An 18,838-nucleotide genomic window follows, 5' to 3' on the forward strand; every position below is an offset into this window, starting at 1 on the left:
TGTAATTCGATGGAAAAAGTTATTCTAAGAAAAAAATGTTTTTTACATTTTCTTCGTAAAACTAATATTTTTCGAGTTATACGCGCTTGAAAATAACAGTTTTTCGACGAAATAAAATCGACTTTTTTAGAGGGTTTTTTGAGAATACCTCGAAAAATATTATATATATTTATGGCGATAAAAAGTTTCTTCAAAAATGATTTTGTAGGATTTTTAAAGAGCTATAAGACTGTGTAAATTAAATTCCGTAAGATCCCTTAGTTTTTAATGGGGGTGGGTTTAAAGAGCTCGAATAAGGGGGTGTTTGCTGGTAAATATAGGTTTTAAATAGCTATATCTGGCTAACTATTCGCTGTAATTAAAATCTAGGCACAGAGTAATTTTAGTCATGAAAAAGGCTACAATTTAGTAGTTTATAATTTTTTTTTGTATCTTCAGTATTTTCGGAGATATTTTGAAGTAAAAGGTGAAAAATACCAAATTGCAAAAATCAATTTTTCTTAACTCCAATTTTTCCAACATTAGGCATTTTAAATAGGTCAAACTCCTTGAGTGTATTGATAATATAAATATAAAAGGAACTACAGAAAGGTGAAGACCAATTTTGAATTAGGAAGGTAGTTAGGGGGTTGTTTTTACTGATTTTTTTTCATAGAGAAAAGCAGGTACCGATATTTTTTTGATTATAAGTCGCTTAATTTTCATGCTAGAAACGTTTTATTATTTTTTTTTTTGAAAGGTCCAATTGTATACATGAAAACATATTATTTAAGTTTTCCTCAAAAAATGCAAATTTTTCCCATTATTTGGCTTTAAATATTTCAAATTATGCGTTTGACGAAAAAAGCTAACCTTTAACATGCCGTATCTCGGTTTGTATTGGTCTTAAAGATATTATAGGACAAGAATTTTTTTTGTGTTACTAAAAGATACAATTTCGATATCTACAGTTTTTTTGATTAAATGCATATTTTTCGAGGTATTCTCAAAAAACCCTCTAAAAAAGTCGATTTTTTCGCCGAAAAACTGTTATTTTCAAGCGCGAATAACTCAAAAAATATTAGTTTTACGAAGAAAATGTAAAAAACATTTTTTTCTTAGAATCACTTTTTCCATCGAATTGCATGGTTAAAATGTAATAAAAAATTCCCACCCCCGAGATGGTGTGGCAACCACCTCCAAGGTTTTAGCGTATGATAGCGGTATGATATATAAAATGATCCTTGTATTATTTCCTACCTTTTGTGAAAATTTCAAGTAAATCCATGCTAGACGAAAAAATTGCGAGCCAAAATGCTTCATTTCCTCAATCGACTATTGGGGCCGACCGACCGGCTCTGTCCCGTCATACAGCTGACCGACTACAATAACTTTTATTTATATTTAATTTAGAATATGTGTACTGATTTTCAGCCTTAGTAAATGGATTTCAGCCTATCAAGATGAGACTGGTGAATGCCCTTGTATTCTCAATATTTCAATACGGAGCAGAGACTTGGACTCTTCGCGCATGCGAGTGCCAAAAAATTTATGCCTTTGAGATGTGGTGCTGGAGAAGAATGCTGCGCATACCTTGGACAGCTCATAGGACAAACGTTTCCATTCTAAACCAACTCAATATTAAAAAAGGCTGTCCCCAATATGTCTGCAACGAATTCTGCAATTCTTTGGTCACGTGGTTCGCAGAGGTGACGACAGTTTGGAGAGATTAATTGTTTCTGGAAACGTTCCGGGGAGAAGATCAAGAGGACGATCACCAACTAGATGGTCTGACCAAATAAAGCATTCAGCTGGAAACTCATTCTGCGAAGCTCTTAGAGCAGCTGAAGATAGAGACCAATGGAGAAACATTGTTAGGAATATTGGAAGAAATCACGATCCTCAGTAATGGGGAAACGACAGGAGAGAGAAATAATTACCTTCGTAGGAAAGCAACTTTGATACCCTCTCAGTAACCCCTGTTCTACGTTTCGCTTGACCGACCGCAGTATGTTTCTCTACACACTCACAGTAATCAATTGTGAAAAATCTAGCTTTAGTAAATTCAAGGAGATTTTTCAGCGCTGCCTCTTGTTCTACTAGATTCACCTTCAACCAGATGGAAAAAAGCCACAGCTTGTCTCATGGTATAAAAATAAGAATGCTACGATGCTACGTCTTCTCTGCCCTTTTTTATTGTATTGAATCGTAGATCTTGAACGAAGATATATGCAGAAAATTGTAAGCATTTGGGATGTGGGTATATCGAAGAATGCTTAAAATCCCGTGGAATAACCGAGTCACAAATGAAGGTCCTCAAAAGAATTAAGAAGATCCGAGAAATACTGACCACCATCAAATCTCGAAAGTCACAATGCACATTATGCGAAATGAATCCAGATATGCCCTCCTACAAGCCATCCTTCAAGAAAAAATATTTGGAAAAGCAAGGCCCAGGACGAGGAACATCCTGGTTAAAGACAGTCAGAACCTGGTTCAACACAACGTCTGTGTAGATTTTCCGCGCTGCTGCAAATAGATTACCATGATGGTCGCCAACATTCGTCACGGATCAGCAAATCAAGAACAAGATATGTTCATCTTAATTCCATAAAAAAAGTTACCTTCGGCTTCCATTTCATACATTCGTTGAGCATAAAGTACTTCGGGCGCCAACGTATCGTCACCTTCACCAGGTTCCTCTTTAGAAACGCCTTCGAGATATGAAGGTAATTGAATCTCTCTAAAACGAACAATGCATTTTAGTTTGAAAAACTTGTTTTTTTTTGGTGTGAATATCATTATAAATGATATTCGTAGTGATGGCGGTGACGAGGTAAATGCGAAATTGAAGCAATGAACGTAACAGTAGTAAATGAGACATTTACATTGTGAATTAGAAAAAATTATGCTATGCAGTAATGGTTATCTAATAATAGCAACTAAGAAAGTATCTTTTTCTTCTTCTTCTTCTTCAGCATGTTTGCATCCACTCCTGGACAAAGGCCTCCTAATGAGTTCTCCACTCTTCTTTGTTTTGTGCTATTTGGTACCAGTTTCTTCCAATTTTTGCTTTAATGTCGTCTATTCATCGTTTTTGTGGTCTTACTCTACTACAACTGTACTCGCGTGGTCTCCAATGTACAATGTTTCTCGTCCACCTTTCGATGTTTTGTCGTGCCACGTGTCGTACTCAGTTCCATTTAATTTGAGCAATTCTTACAATTACATCTTCCACCTTCGTCCTGCTTCGCACGTCCTCATTTCGTATATGTTTCCTCAGGGATATTCCTAACATAGCTAGTTCGATCGCCCTCTGTGTCGTTCTCAATCTATTGCCTGGTACCTCTGTAAGTGTCATGGTCTCCATTCCATTGGTCATAACTCATAACTGGTAAAATACAACTGTTGAATAGTCTTTTTTTTTAAATCCACGAGGAAAAATTTCCTGTAGTTGGCTGTATACCATTACAAAAACATAAAATCCTTTATAAAAGGTATATTTGTTAAAATCCCTATACAGGGATACATCAAAGAAAGAACTAGTTTTCGATCGGTTGACCAATCATCATCAGTGCAATCCTAAAATGTGTACAACCAGATAAAATGATGCAAAGTACTTAAAATGTTGACTAAGGTTATAAAAAGTTATAGGTTATACTCACTTAGAATCTACATGCTAACCACCAAAGTAAAATATATGGGTAAAAACCCTTTACAATTGATCCGTCATCGGAACATATGACAAAGATGTGAATTATAACATGGATGAATAAAATATCCAATGTTTTTCGCCCGAGGTACCAATGAGCTCTATCTGACAAGTTCACATCATGGCTGTACGGAAGCAAGTGATTTGGATAACGGAAATTCTGAATGGTGACATGACAGGAATGACAGTTCCACAGGAAGTTATAATTTCCCTGTTGTTTTGTGGTATTTATTGTAAAATTTGTTAAATCAATAACAATAAAAACAGTCGTTCCCACTGTGGTAAATAGTCTGTAAAAATGGAAATAGACTTGATGTAAATGTTAAAATATTGTAATGGAGGAAGTAGGCAAACCACATTACACATAATACAGAAAACTTAATAAACATTATCAAACCCTTTATATGTGATATCTAGGGCTTAGAAAAGCAGTTGTGTGTTTATTTAAAGTTATCAATTATATTAGAATAATTGGAAGTTGTTATAGTATGTGGAAGTACCATAAAAAATCACTGTGTGGGTGATAAAGGTGTAGAACTGTTTTCTGATCTGCGAGGGATATATAATACAAGCTAAGATACATGCCACCATTTCTCAAGATCCCTGCATATCGCCTGGAATATAATTATATTCTCATAAATTTATAACACCACCCCTCTCCCCTATGTTAGCTATCTCATATATTGGTCTGTTTTGTCGAACCCTTAGAGTTCCAGGCGATATGCAGGGATCTTGAGAAATGGTGGCATGTATCTTAGCTTGTATTATATATCCCTCCCAGATCAGAAAACAGTTCTACACCTTTGTCACCCACACAGTGATTTTTATGGTACTTCCACATACTATAACAACTTCCAATTATTCTAATATAATTGATAACTTTAAATAAACACACAACTGCTTTTCTAAGCCCTAGATATCACATATAAAGGGTTTGATAATGTTTATTAAGTTTTCTGTATTATGTGTAATGTGGTTTGCCTACTTCCTCCATTACAATATTTTAACATTTACATCAAGTCTATTTCCATTTTTACAGACTATTTACCACAGTGGGAACGACTGTTTTTATTGTTATTAATTTAACAAATTTTACAATAAATACCACAAAACAACAGGGAAATTATAACTTCCTGTGGAACTGTCATTCCTGTCATGTCACCATTCAGAATTTCCGTTATCAAAATCACTTGCTTCCGTACAGCCATGATGTGAACTTGTCAGATAGAGCTCATTGGTACCTCGGGCGAAAAACATTGGATATTTTATTCATCCATGTTATAATTCACATCTTTGTCATATGTTCCGATGACGGATTAATTGTAAAGGGTTTTTACCCATATATTTTTAATTTGGTGGTTAGCATGTAGATTCTAAGTGAGTATAACCTATAACTTTTTATAACCTTAGTCAACATTTTAAATATTTTGCATCATTTTATCTGGTTGTACACATTTTAGGATTGCACTGATGATGATCGGTCAACCGATCGAAAACTAGTTCTGTCTTTGATGTAGCCCTGTATAGGGATTTTAACAAATATACCTTTTATAAAGGATTTTATGTCTTTTTTTTAAGTTTATTGGTATCTTTTTGTTTTTCAACACACCACTGAGTCTTGCTACTGCTGCCCAAGTCATTCGGATTCTTGTAGCTATCTCTGCCGTTTGATTCTGTTTGCCTAGTTTGATCGTGTGACCTAGGTACCTATGTATACTTTTCGACACTTTCGATCTCACATCGGAGAAATATACATCTTTTAATTTGATTCAAGCAAAATACGTTTTGTTTTGTCGTTTAACCTTCGGATGACCAAGGGGTGAATTTGGACCCCAGTTTTTCTTTAATAAATTCAAAAGTATTTTCAATTTTTAACTCATTATTGTTTATTTGACTTTAATATCATTCTAGATATCCTCATATTTTGAAATAAAAAAAATTCCCCATATTTTACGAATAAAAAATATATTCTGAAGTTGTTGTTTAGTAAAATACCGTCTATTATGTGGAATTCCAAGTAGTTTTACACTGCGCGTTATCAAAATCTATTTTTAGACTGTGGTGCCTGTTATGTACGAATCATGCCATTCCTATCTGCTACAGTTAGTGATTATTATTATTTCCTGGCGTATATTACTATAGTTTCTTAGTATTTTGTGTACATATAAGATGTGGCCCGTAAATATCTTACTGAGGCTGAGTTACAGGAAATTGTTACTGCTAGCGATTTTTATGATGATACAGAAGATGAAATAGTATCAGAAAACGAGGATGTATTGTTAGATGAAGATTTAAATGCTGAAAACATTAATTCCAGATCATTTTTGACCTGGGTCATTTTTTACCCCCGTTGGTCATCCATGTAACAAAAAAAGGTTGGTCATCGGAAGGTTAAGAATATTAGCCACCACTTGAATGATCTTTACTTTGTATCAGCTGCCTACATAGTGTCGTGGTGCTAACTCCATACCACTGGTAGAGATTCTTGAGCCATAATGTTGTTCGTCGTCCAGGACGATGTTTCCCTTCTATTTTCACTGAAGTAATACATATAACACTTCATATTTAAGATCTCTCCTCACGAGGTCAAAATACTTTAATTTTTCCCCTTTCTGTGGTATGTACGTTGTAAATTAGAATATGCGTCTATAATTTGGTCTCCATTTTATAATTCACATGTTCAGTTGATTGAGAAGGTGCAGCGTAAATTTTTGAAATATTTATCATTTAAGATTAACGGCATATATCCAGAGAGAGGTTACATAAATAGTGAGCTGTGTAATAGTTTAGATATGGTTTCATTAGAAATGAGGCGAAATTGTGCTTCACTAATATTTTTATTTAAATTGCTACATAATTTAATTGACTGCCCCGATATTCTCAAACAAATCAATTTTAATGTACCTTCTTATCCTGTTAGAAATGTTTCCACGTTCAGAACTACACAAGCGAGAGCAAACCTGATATTAAACTCCCCCATATTTGTTATGTGTGAAAATTATAATTGTTTGGTAAACTATTGTGATATATTCAACTGTAGTATAAGTCAACTTGTCAGAATGGCTAAGTCTCATTTGAATTCTTAATTCACTTGGTAATTATCTTTTCTTTTTTCTTTTCTTTAAAATTTAAAATTTAGTTTATAATTAGTGTAAAATTGTCCTATAAATGGATACCTGTTGGACAATAAAGCTATTATTTATTTATTTATTTATTTATTTATTTATTTATTTATTTATTTATTTATTTATTTATTTATTTATTTATTTATTTATTTATTTATTTATTTATTTATTTATTTATTTATTTATTTGTACACGTCTTGCTAAGGCGCGTCGAATAATATATCGCTTGTACTATTTCGGCCATTTTAAAACAGTAATTCTGGTTTGAACTCTGGAACTAGATATCAAAGGTGAAATTTCTCACTTTTAATACTTTCTTTGTGCTTTTATTCGACACCACATTCTATCTGTTCTAATAACGGAGGAGCTTTGTTTACTGATGGATAGACAGACATGTATAATTCAATGTTTTCTCATTGTAATGTTATAAAATGGATGAAAACAATACAATATTTAGGTAAGTATAATATAAATTATGTAAATTTGTTTTAACATATACAGCCAAAGTTGTGTAAGCGCAACAATAATTGTTTAATTGTATGGTTAGTATAGTGCAGTATCGTTAAAACTGTTTAACTAACTCTGCTACAAGCCATCATGCAAGGAAAAGTATAGGGGAAAAAGGCTTGGGTAGAAAGAAGAAATCTTGGCTGAGGAATATCAGATATTGGACTAACCTGTCTTGAATGGATTGTAAAAGAGAGAGAAGCGTTTAAAGGAGTGTTCGCCAACCTTCGTTAGAAGACGGCAAAAGAGCAAAAGAAGAAGAAGATGAAGATGGTTAAAACAAAATACTTACTTTGAAGTTTCAGCTTCCTCCATCTCATGTTCCTGTTCTGCTTCTTGTTCAGAAACATGTTGAATATAGTAGTCAACATCGTAGTGATCATCTTTTCCTAAACTTGGACAGGATACTTCCTCTTTAATTAACTCCTTTTCTAGCTCTTCAGATTCTGATTTTTCGAGCAGTTGACTTTTTTCACTGAAAAATGATCAAAATTAATAGCTAACTTTCCTTGAAGAATGAATTGAAGAAAACGATATAAGAAAACATAATAAATACAGTCGGAAAAATGAAAGAATACCCATGAACGATCACATTAATCAATTATGTTGTATTTGCTGTCTTTTTCTATAAATAACAAACGTTTGTTATAGAAAAAGATACCAAATACAAAATAAGTGATTCTTTCATGTGTATTCTTTCATTTTTCCGACTGTAAATCATAACATAATCATCATCATTGATAGAATCAGAAACAACCAAATAGAGAAAAGAAACATGGCAGGTTACAGTTAAGTGGTCAGACAATTTTTAATTACTTAGGCTTATTACTAGACTTAGGCAAATATGCAAATAAAAACGTATGAAATATGCGTTATACAAAAATATGCATGATTATCTAGAAAATATGCATATAAAAATAGAAAAAATATAAGTACATATATTTAAACAACTCAGAAAGTATTATCCGTTTTATTTACAAACATATTTAAAATACCTTCATAATTTATAATAATTAATATTTTTTATTTATTTTGCAAACTAAGCTTAGGTATTTATGATTCTTTTCATGAGCATTTTTCAGTGCGTCACAAATAATAGAAAAGAAGGTAAGGCCGTGATAATACACATTTTAGTGACATGCCATTTTAGTTAAATCTGACAGTTGTCACATTGTATTTGCAATTTGGCATAAAAACAAATCAATTGTGTTTATTGCATTTATAAAATGGTATGTTCTTTGATTTGTATAGTCTTATAAATTGTACAGATTATATTCGTAGATATATTATATAGTTCGTAAATAATTTTTTTTAACTATGTATTTAAGTATTTTAACAAGTAAATGATATTACTTCGAATTGTGCTAACACTAAATGATTAAATGCTGTTTAAATTTTTTTAACAAAAACTTTTCTGAATAGGTACATATTACAATATATTTTTTAAATGGAAAAACTTTTGTCTACATCAACCGATGTTCCTGGGGCATTTTTCAAATTTACGGTAATCTTTGCTTTCACATTAAGAGTGTCCTAACTAAGAGTGTCCCACCTAGTACCTACTTGAACTAAGTACTTCAGAAAGGACCTGGTAATTATTTTCATAACAATTAAAATCAGGAATCTTGAAAATATCAAGCTAATATGACTGTTAAAGCAGGAAGGTCCCCCAAATATGTACAGGAGATTTTTGGTTTTTGTTTGTTTATCTAAGAAAAAATAATACGAGCCTAAATCTAAGCACACAACTAAAGGTTATTGTAAGAGAAAACAATGTTAAGCGACTTTTCAATACATTATTGGATGATTTGAATTTTTTAGATCCTATTTTTTCATCACAAGAAATTTAAAAAATGCCTGAGAAAATAAGAAATATATCGATTTATTGCGAACTTGCCTTGTGTCAGCACATATTAGAAAATATTCTCGTATAAAATAATATAACACACAACTATATCAGTTTTACCACAAATTGAGCAGTAAACCTTTTCCTTATCCGTAGATGTAGGTTTTATCCAAGTTTGAAGCAGTTTGAAGTGTTTATTTTCGGTATTTTCAGGTGTTACCGGTTTCAATTTTACAACATAATTGATTTCTAAAACTGACCGTCCTCATAAAAGTTCTAGAGGTATAAACTAACAGATTTTGGAACCCTTATTCAAGGAGAAAACTACAATAAATATCTAGAGATATTGAAACAAAATTAAATATTCGGATTTCCAAACTCTTGATTTATTTGATACATCTAAAATTTCAAGTTATGTGCACTTTAAGCACACTTTTATAGAAATATGCAAAATTTGACATTTTTGCATATTTTATGCATAATATGCAAAATATGCAATTTGCATATTTGCCTAAGTCTACTTATTACTAACAGTGGAGGATGCGAAGACGAGATTCGTAGGCGCATCATAATGGCCAGATCGGCAACAGCCAAACTCAAAAAAATATGGAAGAACGCTGACATTACAAAAAACACAAAATTATGCCTTATTTGAGCATTAATATTTCCTATTGCCACCTACGCTTCAGAGACTTGAATAATCAAAAAACCGATTCGAAGCATATACATAGTGGCATTTGAAATCTGGGTCTACCGTAGAATATTGCGCATATCATCAACTTAAATATACGACATATTTTTGACATATTGTAACTAGATAAAGACAAGGCATGGAACAAATTATAGTTGAAGGCAACATAGAGGGCAAAAATGGGTGGTACCAAATAAAGGACATGCCTGAATACTCATTCTCCGAAGTCAAACAACAGGCACAAGGGAGATGCTTGGACAGAAATAGGGATCACCAATTTCTTGAAAATTTCAAGATCTTGTCTTGATCTTGTCTTGATTTCAAGACAAGATCAAGACAAGAAGTAATTTTAGATTTCAAGACAAGACAAGAAGTTTTATATCAATACCAAGATTTCTTGTCAAGAAAACAAGAAATCTTGAAATACTTTGACTAATAATGAAAACTCTAAAACGTATTTATTTGTGAAAAAGATAATAATATTTTAACATAACATAATATATTTCAATTTATTGAACTCTTTATTTTATTTTATCCCTCGCAGATTGAAAATATTTCCAGTTTGTCTAAAAGTAAGTTTACCCCAATTGCCACCAATGGGAGTGCGCAATATTTTTCCCCTTCAAGTATTCAAGAAAGTGTTTTAAAGCTTTTCAGATACTGACAAAATTTACAAATCAGAACCCATTCTTTATCTAATATTTTGCAATTATTTAGATTTTCGATGTCTCAAAATGTAGTTAAAGCATTATTTACACTTAAACCCCATGTTAGCATCTCGAAAGTTGAATGCGATTTTTAGGCACATCTAATTTTGGCATAGTATTCTTTCAATTTATGGTCTCGCAAGCATTGTTAAGTTTAAGTTGCATTTGCCCTGAGTGTTTGATCTTTATTGAAGAGGTATTTAATTTTACTTACAGGAGAACTGAAATCTAGAGCAGTATTATTTCTATCATTTTATACCTAGATCTCATCCTCCAAATAATCAAAATTTTTTTCGATGTCTAACTGTTTCGATTTGGTTCAATAATTTTTATGAAATCCTGGACAGCTAAGTTTAGAATAGGTATGTGCGAACTATACAAAATGCTTATTCTAAGCATGCAACTACACATCAATTTTTCGTTAGTCAGGAAACAAATGCAGTTCGGGGGCTCCCCCCAGTGACAGTCGAAGCCGTGTCAGCACGCAACGCAATAAAAAGGTCGCCGGGGAAACACCGGATCGGGTAATAAAGAAATTTCAAGATCTTGAAATTTCTTGAGTCAGGACAAGATATCAGATGTCAAGAAAACGTCAAGACAAGATTTTTTTAAATTTCTTGAATTTTTCTCAAAACAAGACAAGAAGTTGTTGTCAAGACAAGAATTCTTGTCTTGTCGACCCCTGGACAGAAATAGTCAAACAAATTACATGATGCCACTATATCCTTCATCATCTTCATGCAACCTATTCTTTCCACTGCTGGACATAGGTCTCTCCTATGTTTCGCCACTCTCCATGGTTCTGTGCGTCTTGTTGCCATTTCTTGGAAATCCGTTTAATGTCGTCCATCCAGGGTGTTGGTGGTCGTCCTTTGCTGCGTTTGTCTTCTCTTGGGCGCCAGTCAATTAGTTTTCTGGTCCATCTTGAGTCTTTCAGTCTGGCTATGTGACCTGCCCAATTCTATTTCAGCTTATCTGTACGTTCGACTACATCGGTGATACCTGTTCTTTTCTTTAGGTCTTGGTTCCTTATTTTGTCTTTTTTTTTTGTCACTCCGAGAATCGATCTTTCCATGCGCCTTGTGCCACTCACATTTTTAGTGCTGTTGTTTTTGTGAGCATGAGAGTTTCTGCTCCGTATGTCATATTACGCCGCCCAAGCAAGTGTTATTCGTCGTTGAAATTCGCAGGTATGTTTGTTTTTGCCTATTCTGATTTCATGATCGAGATTAATGTACTTTTCCGTCAATTCTACCACTTGATTTTGGATGGTTAGGTGTTCGCTGGGAACTAAATTTGTCATAAATTTGGTCTTACTAATGTTTATTTTTAGACCTATTGTTGAAGATACATTTACTAATTCTTGTAGCATTTGTTGTACTTCACCCAGATCTTCGGTAATAAGTACTATATCGTCGGCAAAACGCAGATGATTGAGCATTTCTCCATCTTCAAAACTATATCCTTACGAAGGAGAAAAGATGGAGGAAGAGAAGGAATCATCGTCATCATCATTCTGGTTTTACACTGTGTGGGTCCTAATCTCCTCAGAAATTTCTGTTCTGTCATCCCTTCTTCCTTCAGTTCTTCTCTTATCGCAGATTGGATATATCATCAAAGCTATCGTTCCTATCTATTGCCTTCCTAAGTCAAGCACAAATTCCCATATTTATCTTATCGTCATCCACGCTAACCAGGTTACGATCGAAACGACCCAGTGTTCTGGATCTTCCTCTTCTTCTCTGACCAATGAGTCTATCAAGAAGATTGAGTTCAAAATTATGCGGTTTGTCTCTGCGTTAGTAATAGTATATTTAGTGTAGACGAACGTTCCCAGCTGTGCAAATTCGTTAACTGCTTCGATGACGTCGTTTTCTCTATGATGAAATGATGTCGATGATGTCGACAATTAGATTAACTAACTGTAAAGGTATAGGTAATATTATTGTTTATCTGATTTTTGTCAGCAATTCCACCTCTTGATCTTCTGATGAACTTAACAATCCGTTGAAGAAATGTTAAGCCGACGAGAAAATAGAATTACAGTAAAACCTCTGTTAACCGAAATAATTGGGGGAGAGGACGTTTCGGATAATTAGAATTTCGGTTGAAAATAACATTGTTTTTTGTATTTTTCTTGTATCAAATTACATAGTATTGGAGAGATATAATTACAAAACATAGCTACAAAACAATAGAAGATTTCTTAAAAAAGACTCTAAACATGTTCATTGTTTTAATTTTGTTGCTTTTTTTAAATTTACTTTTTATTGACGAAATTATTGAAACTATCAGCCATTTCGGTTAAACGATGTTTCGGTTAAGAGGTTTCGGTTAACGGAGGTTTTACATTGTAATTTCAGATTGACTATATATACACAATGAGATTACCTTTCCTCTTCAATTACAACCTCTTCTTTTACTTCCTCTTTAACTTCTTTTTCTGATACTTCCCTATACAAACTCAGTAATGAATCGGTAAAATACATATTTTTTAACCATTGAGGTTTAGAAGCGTCTATGTTGGCGAGAAATTTATACAAATCCATAAATGTTGCGAAAGGAATCATAGCTGAGGCACCTTCGGGTTCTTCGGTCATTATCTCGCATATAAGTTTCATGGATTCCGTCAAACTCTGTAAAATTAAACAGTGTTATAACTTATAATGTACATTTAAGTTAAAGCATATTATTTTTATCAGACACTGCTAAAATCTTTCATTTTACTCGGAAATACGGAAGATAACTAACTAAAATAAACCAAGAAAAGATAATACCGTGTTAACTTTGTATCGACTATGGACCATAAACTAAGACAGATCATATAAAAATCAAGAAAAATCAATGTAAGCACACATTATGTTGTTTTGACACATATTATGGGGCAAATGAGGAAGTACCTGGAGGAAATGGCTGCTCCAAAACACCTAGTGGCATTGCTAGTAAACATCTACGTAGAAAACTCAATAAAAGTGAGGGTACATGGAGAACTGTCGGAGACGTTCAGGGTTGGCAAGGATGTAAGGCAGGGCTGCGTGATAAGCCCGATTCTGTTTAACATATATGGAGAAACCATTATGCGCGAAGCAATCTCAGAATGGGAAGGGACATATCCATTGGCGGCAGAAGAATCAATAACTTAAGGTGCGCAGATGATGCCTTTCGCTGAATCCGAATCCTTGGAAGAAGAGGCGGAGCTGTTAAAACGAATTGAAGGAGTGAGTTTGAAAACAGGGCTGTCCATAAATAAAACAAAAACAAAGGTTATGATCATAGATAGAAGAAATAACAACCAGACAGACATTGTCAGAATCAATAACATCGAAGGGTAAATAAATTTGCTTATTTGGGTACCCTCATAACCAATTCCGAAGGATGCACCAAAGAAAAAGAAGGTCAGCGATGGCCAAGAGAGCAACGACAAAGCTCACCAAAGTATGGAAAAACTACAACATCACCATGAATACAAAGAAAAGAGGCTTGTAAAAACAATGGTTTTCTCCATGTGTCCATATGGATCTGAATGTTGGTCTTTGAAGGAAGTTGATAAACGCACTATAGATGAGCTTGAAATGTTTTGCTAGTAAATAATGTTGCGAACACCCTGGAGAAAAACCAACGAGTCTCTTCTTAGAAAACTGCACGTTGCAGTTCGGAAGCAGGCTTCGAGACATTGTGACCGAAAAAACCACCGCTTATTTTGGTCACATGATGCGTAGAGTGGGAAGAAGACCAGGATGAAACACAATTTGGCTTCAGAAATGGACTGGGAACCCGGGACGCACTCTTTGCACTAAATGTATTATTACAGAAATGTCGAGATCAAAGGAAAGACGTCTTTGCTGTATTTATTGACTATGAGAAGGCCTTTGATCGAGTACAACATCACAAATTAATTAAAATATTGAAGGATAAAGGAGTTCATAGTCAAAATGTACGAATCATAGAAAAATTATACTGGCGTCAAACCGCGACAGCTTGCATAAATGGAAAATCAACAGAAATATGCAAAATACAAAGAGGTGTCAGACAGTGTTGTATACTGTCCCCACTGTTTTTCAATTTATATTCAGGTAGAATATTTAAGGAAGCGCTGCATAATTTGGAATGGGGTGTGAAAGTTAATGGAATTCTGATAAATACAATCAGATATGCAGACGATACAGTTATTTTAAGTGATGATATGAATGGATTACAACACCTTTTAAATGCCATTGACACAGTGGGAAGAGAGTTTGGCATAGACATAAACTGTTCAAAAACAAAATACATTGTATTTAGCCGTTTGGCCCATCAAGATTCACGGTTATATGTTGATGGTCATATAATTCAAAGAGTACCCAGTTTTAAACATCTTGGTTGCCATATTACTGAACAACTAGATCCAGATAAAGAGATAAAATGTAGAATCAAGATAGCCCGCACGACATTTTTCAAAATGAGGTCATTCTTCTGTAATGATAACTTGCAAATTCAACTTCGAAAGCGCATGATTAAATGTAACATTTGGTCAGTCCTCTTGTATGGTGTCGAAGCATGGACATTAAAAATATCCACCATTAATTGTTTGGAGGCCTTTGAAATGTGGCTGCACAGATGTACACTGAAAATACCATGGACGGCTATGCTGACAAATGTGGCAGTCCTTAAGAGAGCAAATGCCCGCGAGCTGCTTGATAACATCAAATATAGAAAGATGGCCTATTTTGGACACATAGTAAGGGGAGACCGGTATAATATTCTTCAACTTATTATGATGGGTAAAATCGAAGGACGCAGAGGAATTGGTAGAAAGCAGGCCTCTTGGTTGAAGAATATCCGGGAGTGGACAGGAATAAAGAAAGCAGAACAACTATTTAGAATAGCTTGAGACATAGACAGTTTCGCCATGTTAATCGCCAACGTTAAGGGGACTTGATAGGGCACGTTAAGAAGAAGAAGGTGCGTAGAGATGGTCTGGAGAGACGGACATTACAGGAGATGGTGCAAGGAGCGAGAGCCCAGGGAAGTTCATCAACAAGGTATGTGGACCACAATTCAAAAGAGGTCGGAGATCCACTTAACTTTTGCTTCAGAGTTGCAGAGGATAGAGAAATATGGAGACAGTTTAAGAGAAATCATTGCAAATTCAAGGTAGCTGGTTGTCCGAACTGGACGACCGACTAGGGGGAAAACGGATCATTACAAAGTAGAAAACGAAGAGATTGTGGATAAACTGGCAAGAAAGTAAAGTACTTTTAGTGCTATTTCAGCTGTTAAGCCGATGCCGCACTGCAGGATGCTAGATGGTGGCTTGGAAAGTGGATTTTTAAGGTGGATGGTGGAGGGACGCTGCATCCTGGATGCAGTGAAAGAGTGAAATGAAGTCAGAGGTCAGTATCCAACTGACTGCTGAGGAATCGTTTGTTTCGTTTGTTACGTTACATTTGGTTTGTTTTTTAGCATATCGTCCTATTAGAGGTAAAACTCACTAACTACACTTTTCAAAAAGTGGAGAAAAATTGACTTAAAGGTGCAAATTGTTTTTTAAATTGGCCTGACTTAAATATTGGATTTTTTTAATGCAACTGCAAAGAATAAATGAAACAGATCTGTTAAGCCATGTTTCGTCACATAGGGGGTTTTCTGAGTCCCAAATTGCCCATCTTGTATACATAGCACTTATTACGCTTTTCTCCATAGCCACGCTACCCGGATGGAATATCAAACACGACTGATTTGGGTGGATAGACGCCTGGCGGACCACCGGATGGTTAGATGGTAGCGGAAGGCCACTGCGGCTACCGTCATTTTGTTATTCGTGGTATAAGTAGCTGGATGATCGCCAGGCAGGTATCTACTATCCACCATCCTACTAAACTTCCTGCAGTGCGGCATTGCCTTATTGATATGTTCTTATTCTCAGTAAATCGGGTTGTTAGTAAATAATTATTTTTATATTTTCTTGGCCTGTGAAATCCTGCTGTTCTTGTTTTCTCTTCTCCTGTAGAATCTTGTTGATTAGTAAGTTGTTGTTGGTTATTGTCTTTTTTTATATACCCTTTTTCCTATTCGGAGATTGTCGAATAAATGCCTCTCCCATTTTTCGCCATTCATCCCTGTTGTACGTGAGGCGTTTCCACATTGGTCCTGCGACTCTTTTGATGTCGTCGCTCCAGCGCATTTGATGTCTTCCTCTTGGTCTCTTCGCTTCGTACGGCCTCTAATTATGACCACTACTAAGAAAATATAATGAGGTAATTTCCCTTAGGCTTCCTTATTACTGTACAGATACCTATTTTTGGGTAGCATTGCGCTCTCTGTTTTTTGGAACGTAACCATTGACGTTCGTTGTATTCAGATTGATATATGCAGTTTTGATACCGCCAGCTGCTACAAATCTATTGCTCTGGTTCATTGCTAATCCTATCCATCATCCATCTGGTACCTGCGTATTATTTTAGGCCCTCCGACGATCTCATCTGTGGTCTGCCCTTTCCTCTTTTATGGTCCCAAGGTCTCCAGTGGTTTATCGATTCATTCCATCTTCCGTCCTTTGTCTGCTGTGTACGTTTTTTACTTTGCTTTTATTTCTAATCCATGTATTTTTTTTCAACTTAGGTGGATACCCAGCATCTGCCTTTCCATTGCCCTTTGAATCTTTGCCATCTTTTTCATATTTTCCTTTGTGAAGGTCCATATCTGTGCTCCACATGTAAGTACATATGGAGCACAAATGTAATAGACGGAGAGGCAGCGCTGAAAAATCTCTTTGAATTTACTAAAGCTAGATTTTTCACAATTTCACAGTTGATTACTGTGAGTGTGTAAAGAAACATGCTGCGGTCGGTCAAGCGAAACGTAGAACAGGGGTTACTGAGAGGGTATCAAAGTTGCATTCCTACGAAGGTAATTAAATCCATTTACTAAGGCTGAAAATCAGTACACACATTCTAAATTAAATATAAATAAAAGTTATTATAGTCGGTCAGCTGTACGACGGAACAGAGCCGGTCGGTCGGCCCCAATAGTCGATTGAGCAAATGAAGCATTTTGGCAAGCAATTTTTTCGTCCAGCATGGATTTACTTGAAATTTTCACAGAAGGTAGGGAATAGTCCAAGCATCATTTTCTATATAATGCCGCTATCATACACTAAAACCTTGGGGGTGGTTGCCACCCCATCTCGGGGATGGGAATTTTTGCCGAGATACGGCATGTTAAAGGTTAGCTTTTTTCGTCAAATGCATAATTTGAAATATTCAAAGCCAAATAATGGAAAAAATTTGCATTTTTCGAGGAAAACTTAAATAATCCTTTTTCAAGTATACAATTAGACCTTTAAAAAATAATAATAAAAAGTTTCTAGCATGAAAATTAAGCGACTTTTAATCAAAAAAATATCTGTACCTGCTTTTCTCTTCGAAAAAATCACTCTAAACAACCCCCTAACTACCTTCCTAATTCAAAATTGATCTTCACCTTTCTGTAGTTCCTTTTATATTCATAATATCAATACACTCAAGGAGTTTGACCTATTTAAAATGCCTAATTTTGGAACAAATTGCGTTTAAAAAAATTTGATTTTTTGCAATTTGGTATTTTTCACTTTTACTTCAAAATATCTCCGAAAATACTGAAGATACGAAAAAAATTATAAACTACTAAATTGTAGCTATTTTAATGAATAAAATTACCCTGTACATAGATTTTCATTACAGTGAATAGTTAGCCAGATATAGCTGTTTAAAACCTCTATTTACCAGCAATCACCCCCTTATTCGACTCCTGTAAACCCGCCCCAATTAAAAACTAAGGGATCTTACGGAATTTAATTTACAACAGTCTTATAGCTCTTTAAAAATCTTACAAAATCATTTTTGAAGAAATTTTTTATCGCCAAAAATATATAGAATATATTTCGAGGTATTCTCAAAAAACCCTCTAAAAAAGTCGATTTTTTCGTCCAAAAACTGTTATTTTCAAGCGCGAATAACTCGAAAAATATTAGTTTTACGAAGAAAATGTAAGAACATTTTTTTCTTAGAATCACTTTTTCCATCGAATTACATGGTTAAAATGTAATAAAAAATTCTTACCCCCGAGATGGGGTGGCAACCACCCCCAAGGTTTTATCGTATGATAGCGGCATGATATAGAAAATGATCCTTGGACTATTCCCTACCTTCTGTGAAAATTTCAAGTAAATCCATGCTGGACGAAAAAATTGCAAGCCAAAATGCTTCATTTCCTCAATCGAATATTGGGGCCGACCGACCGGCTATGTCCCGT

At 34.6% G+C, this 18,838-nt stretch overlaps 1 protein-coding gene across 1 annotated transcript in view; it reads right to left on the bottom strand.

Moving 5' to 3' along the window:
- LOC114328979 (myosin-2-like) overlaps positions 1 to 18,838 on the bottom strand; it is a 32,406-nt gene that overhangs the window by 10,136 nt on the left and 3,432 nt on the right. Inside the window, exons 3-5 of the mRNA XM_050647869.1 lie at positions 12,959 to 13,203; positions 7,616 to 7,798; positions 2,604 to 2,722 (exon numbers count right to left, since the gene is read on the bottom strand). Of these exons, the coding sequence (XP_050503826.1) occupies positions 2,604 to 2,722; positions 7,616 to 7,798; positions 12,959 to 13,203 (547 nt within the window). The remainder of the gene's footprint in view (positions 1 to 2,603; positions 2,723 to 7,615; positions 7,799 to 12,958; positions 13,204 to 18,838) is intronic.

This window comes from Diabrotica virgifera, chromosome 3, assembly GCF_917563875.1.
Source record: "Diabrotica virgifera virgifera chromosome 3, PGI_DIABVI_V3a".
NCBI lineage: Eukaryota > Metazoa > Arthropoda > Insecta > Coleoptera > Chrysomelidae > Diabrotica > Diabrotica virgifera.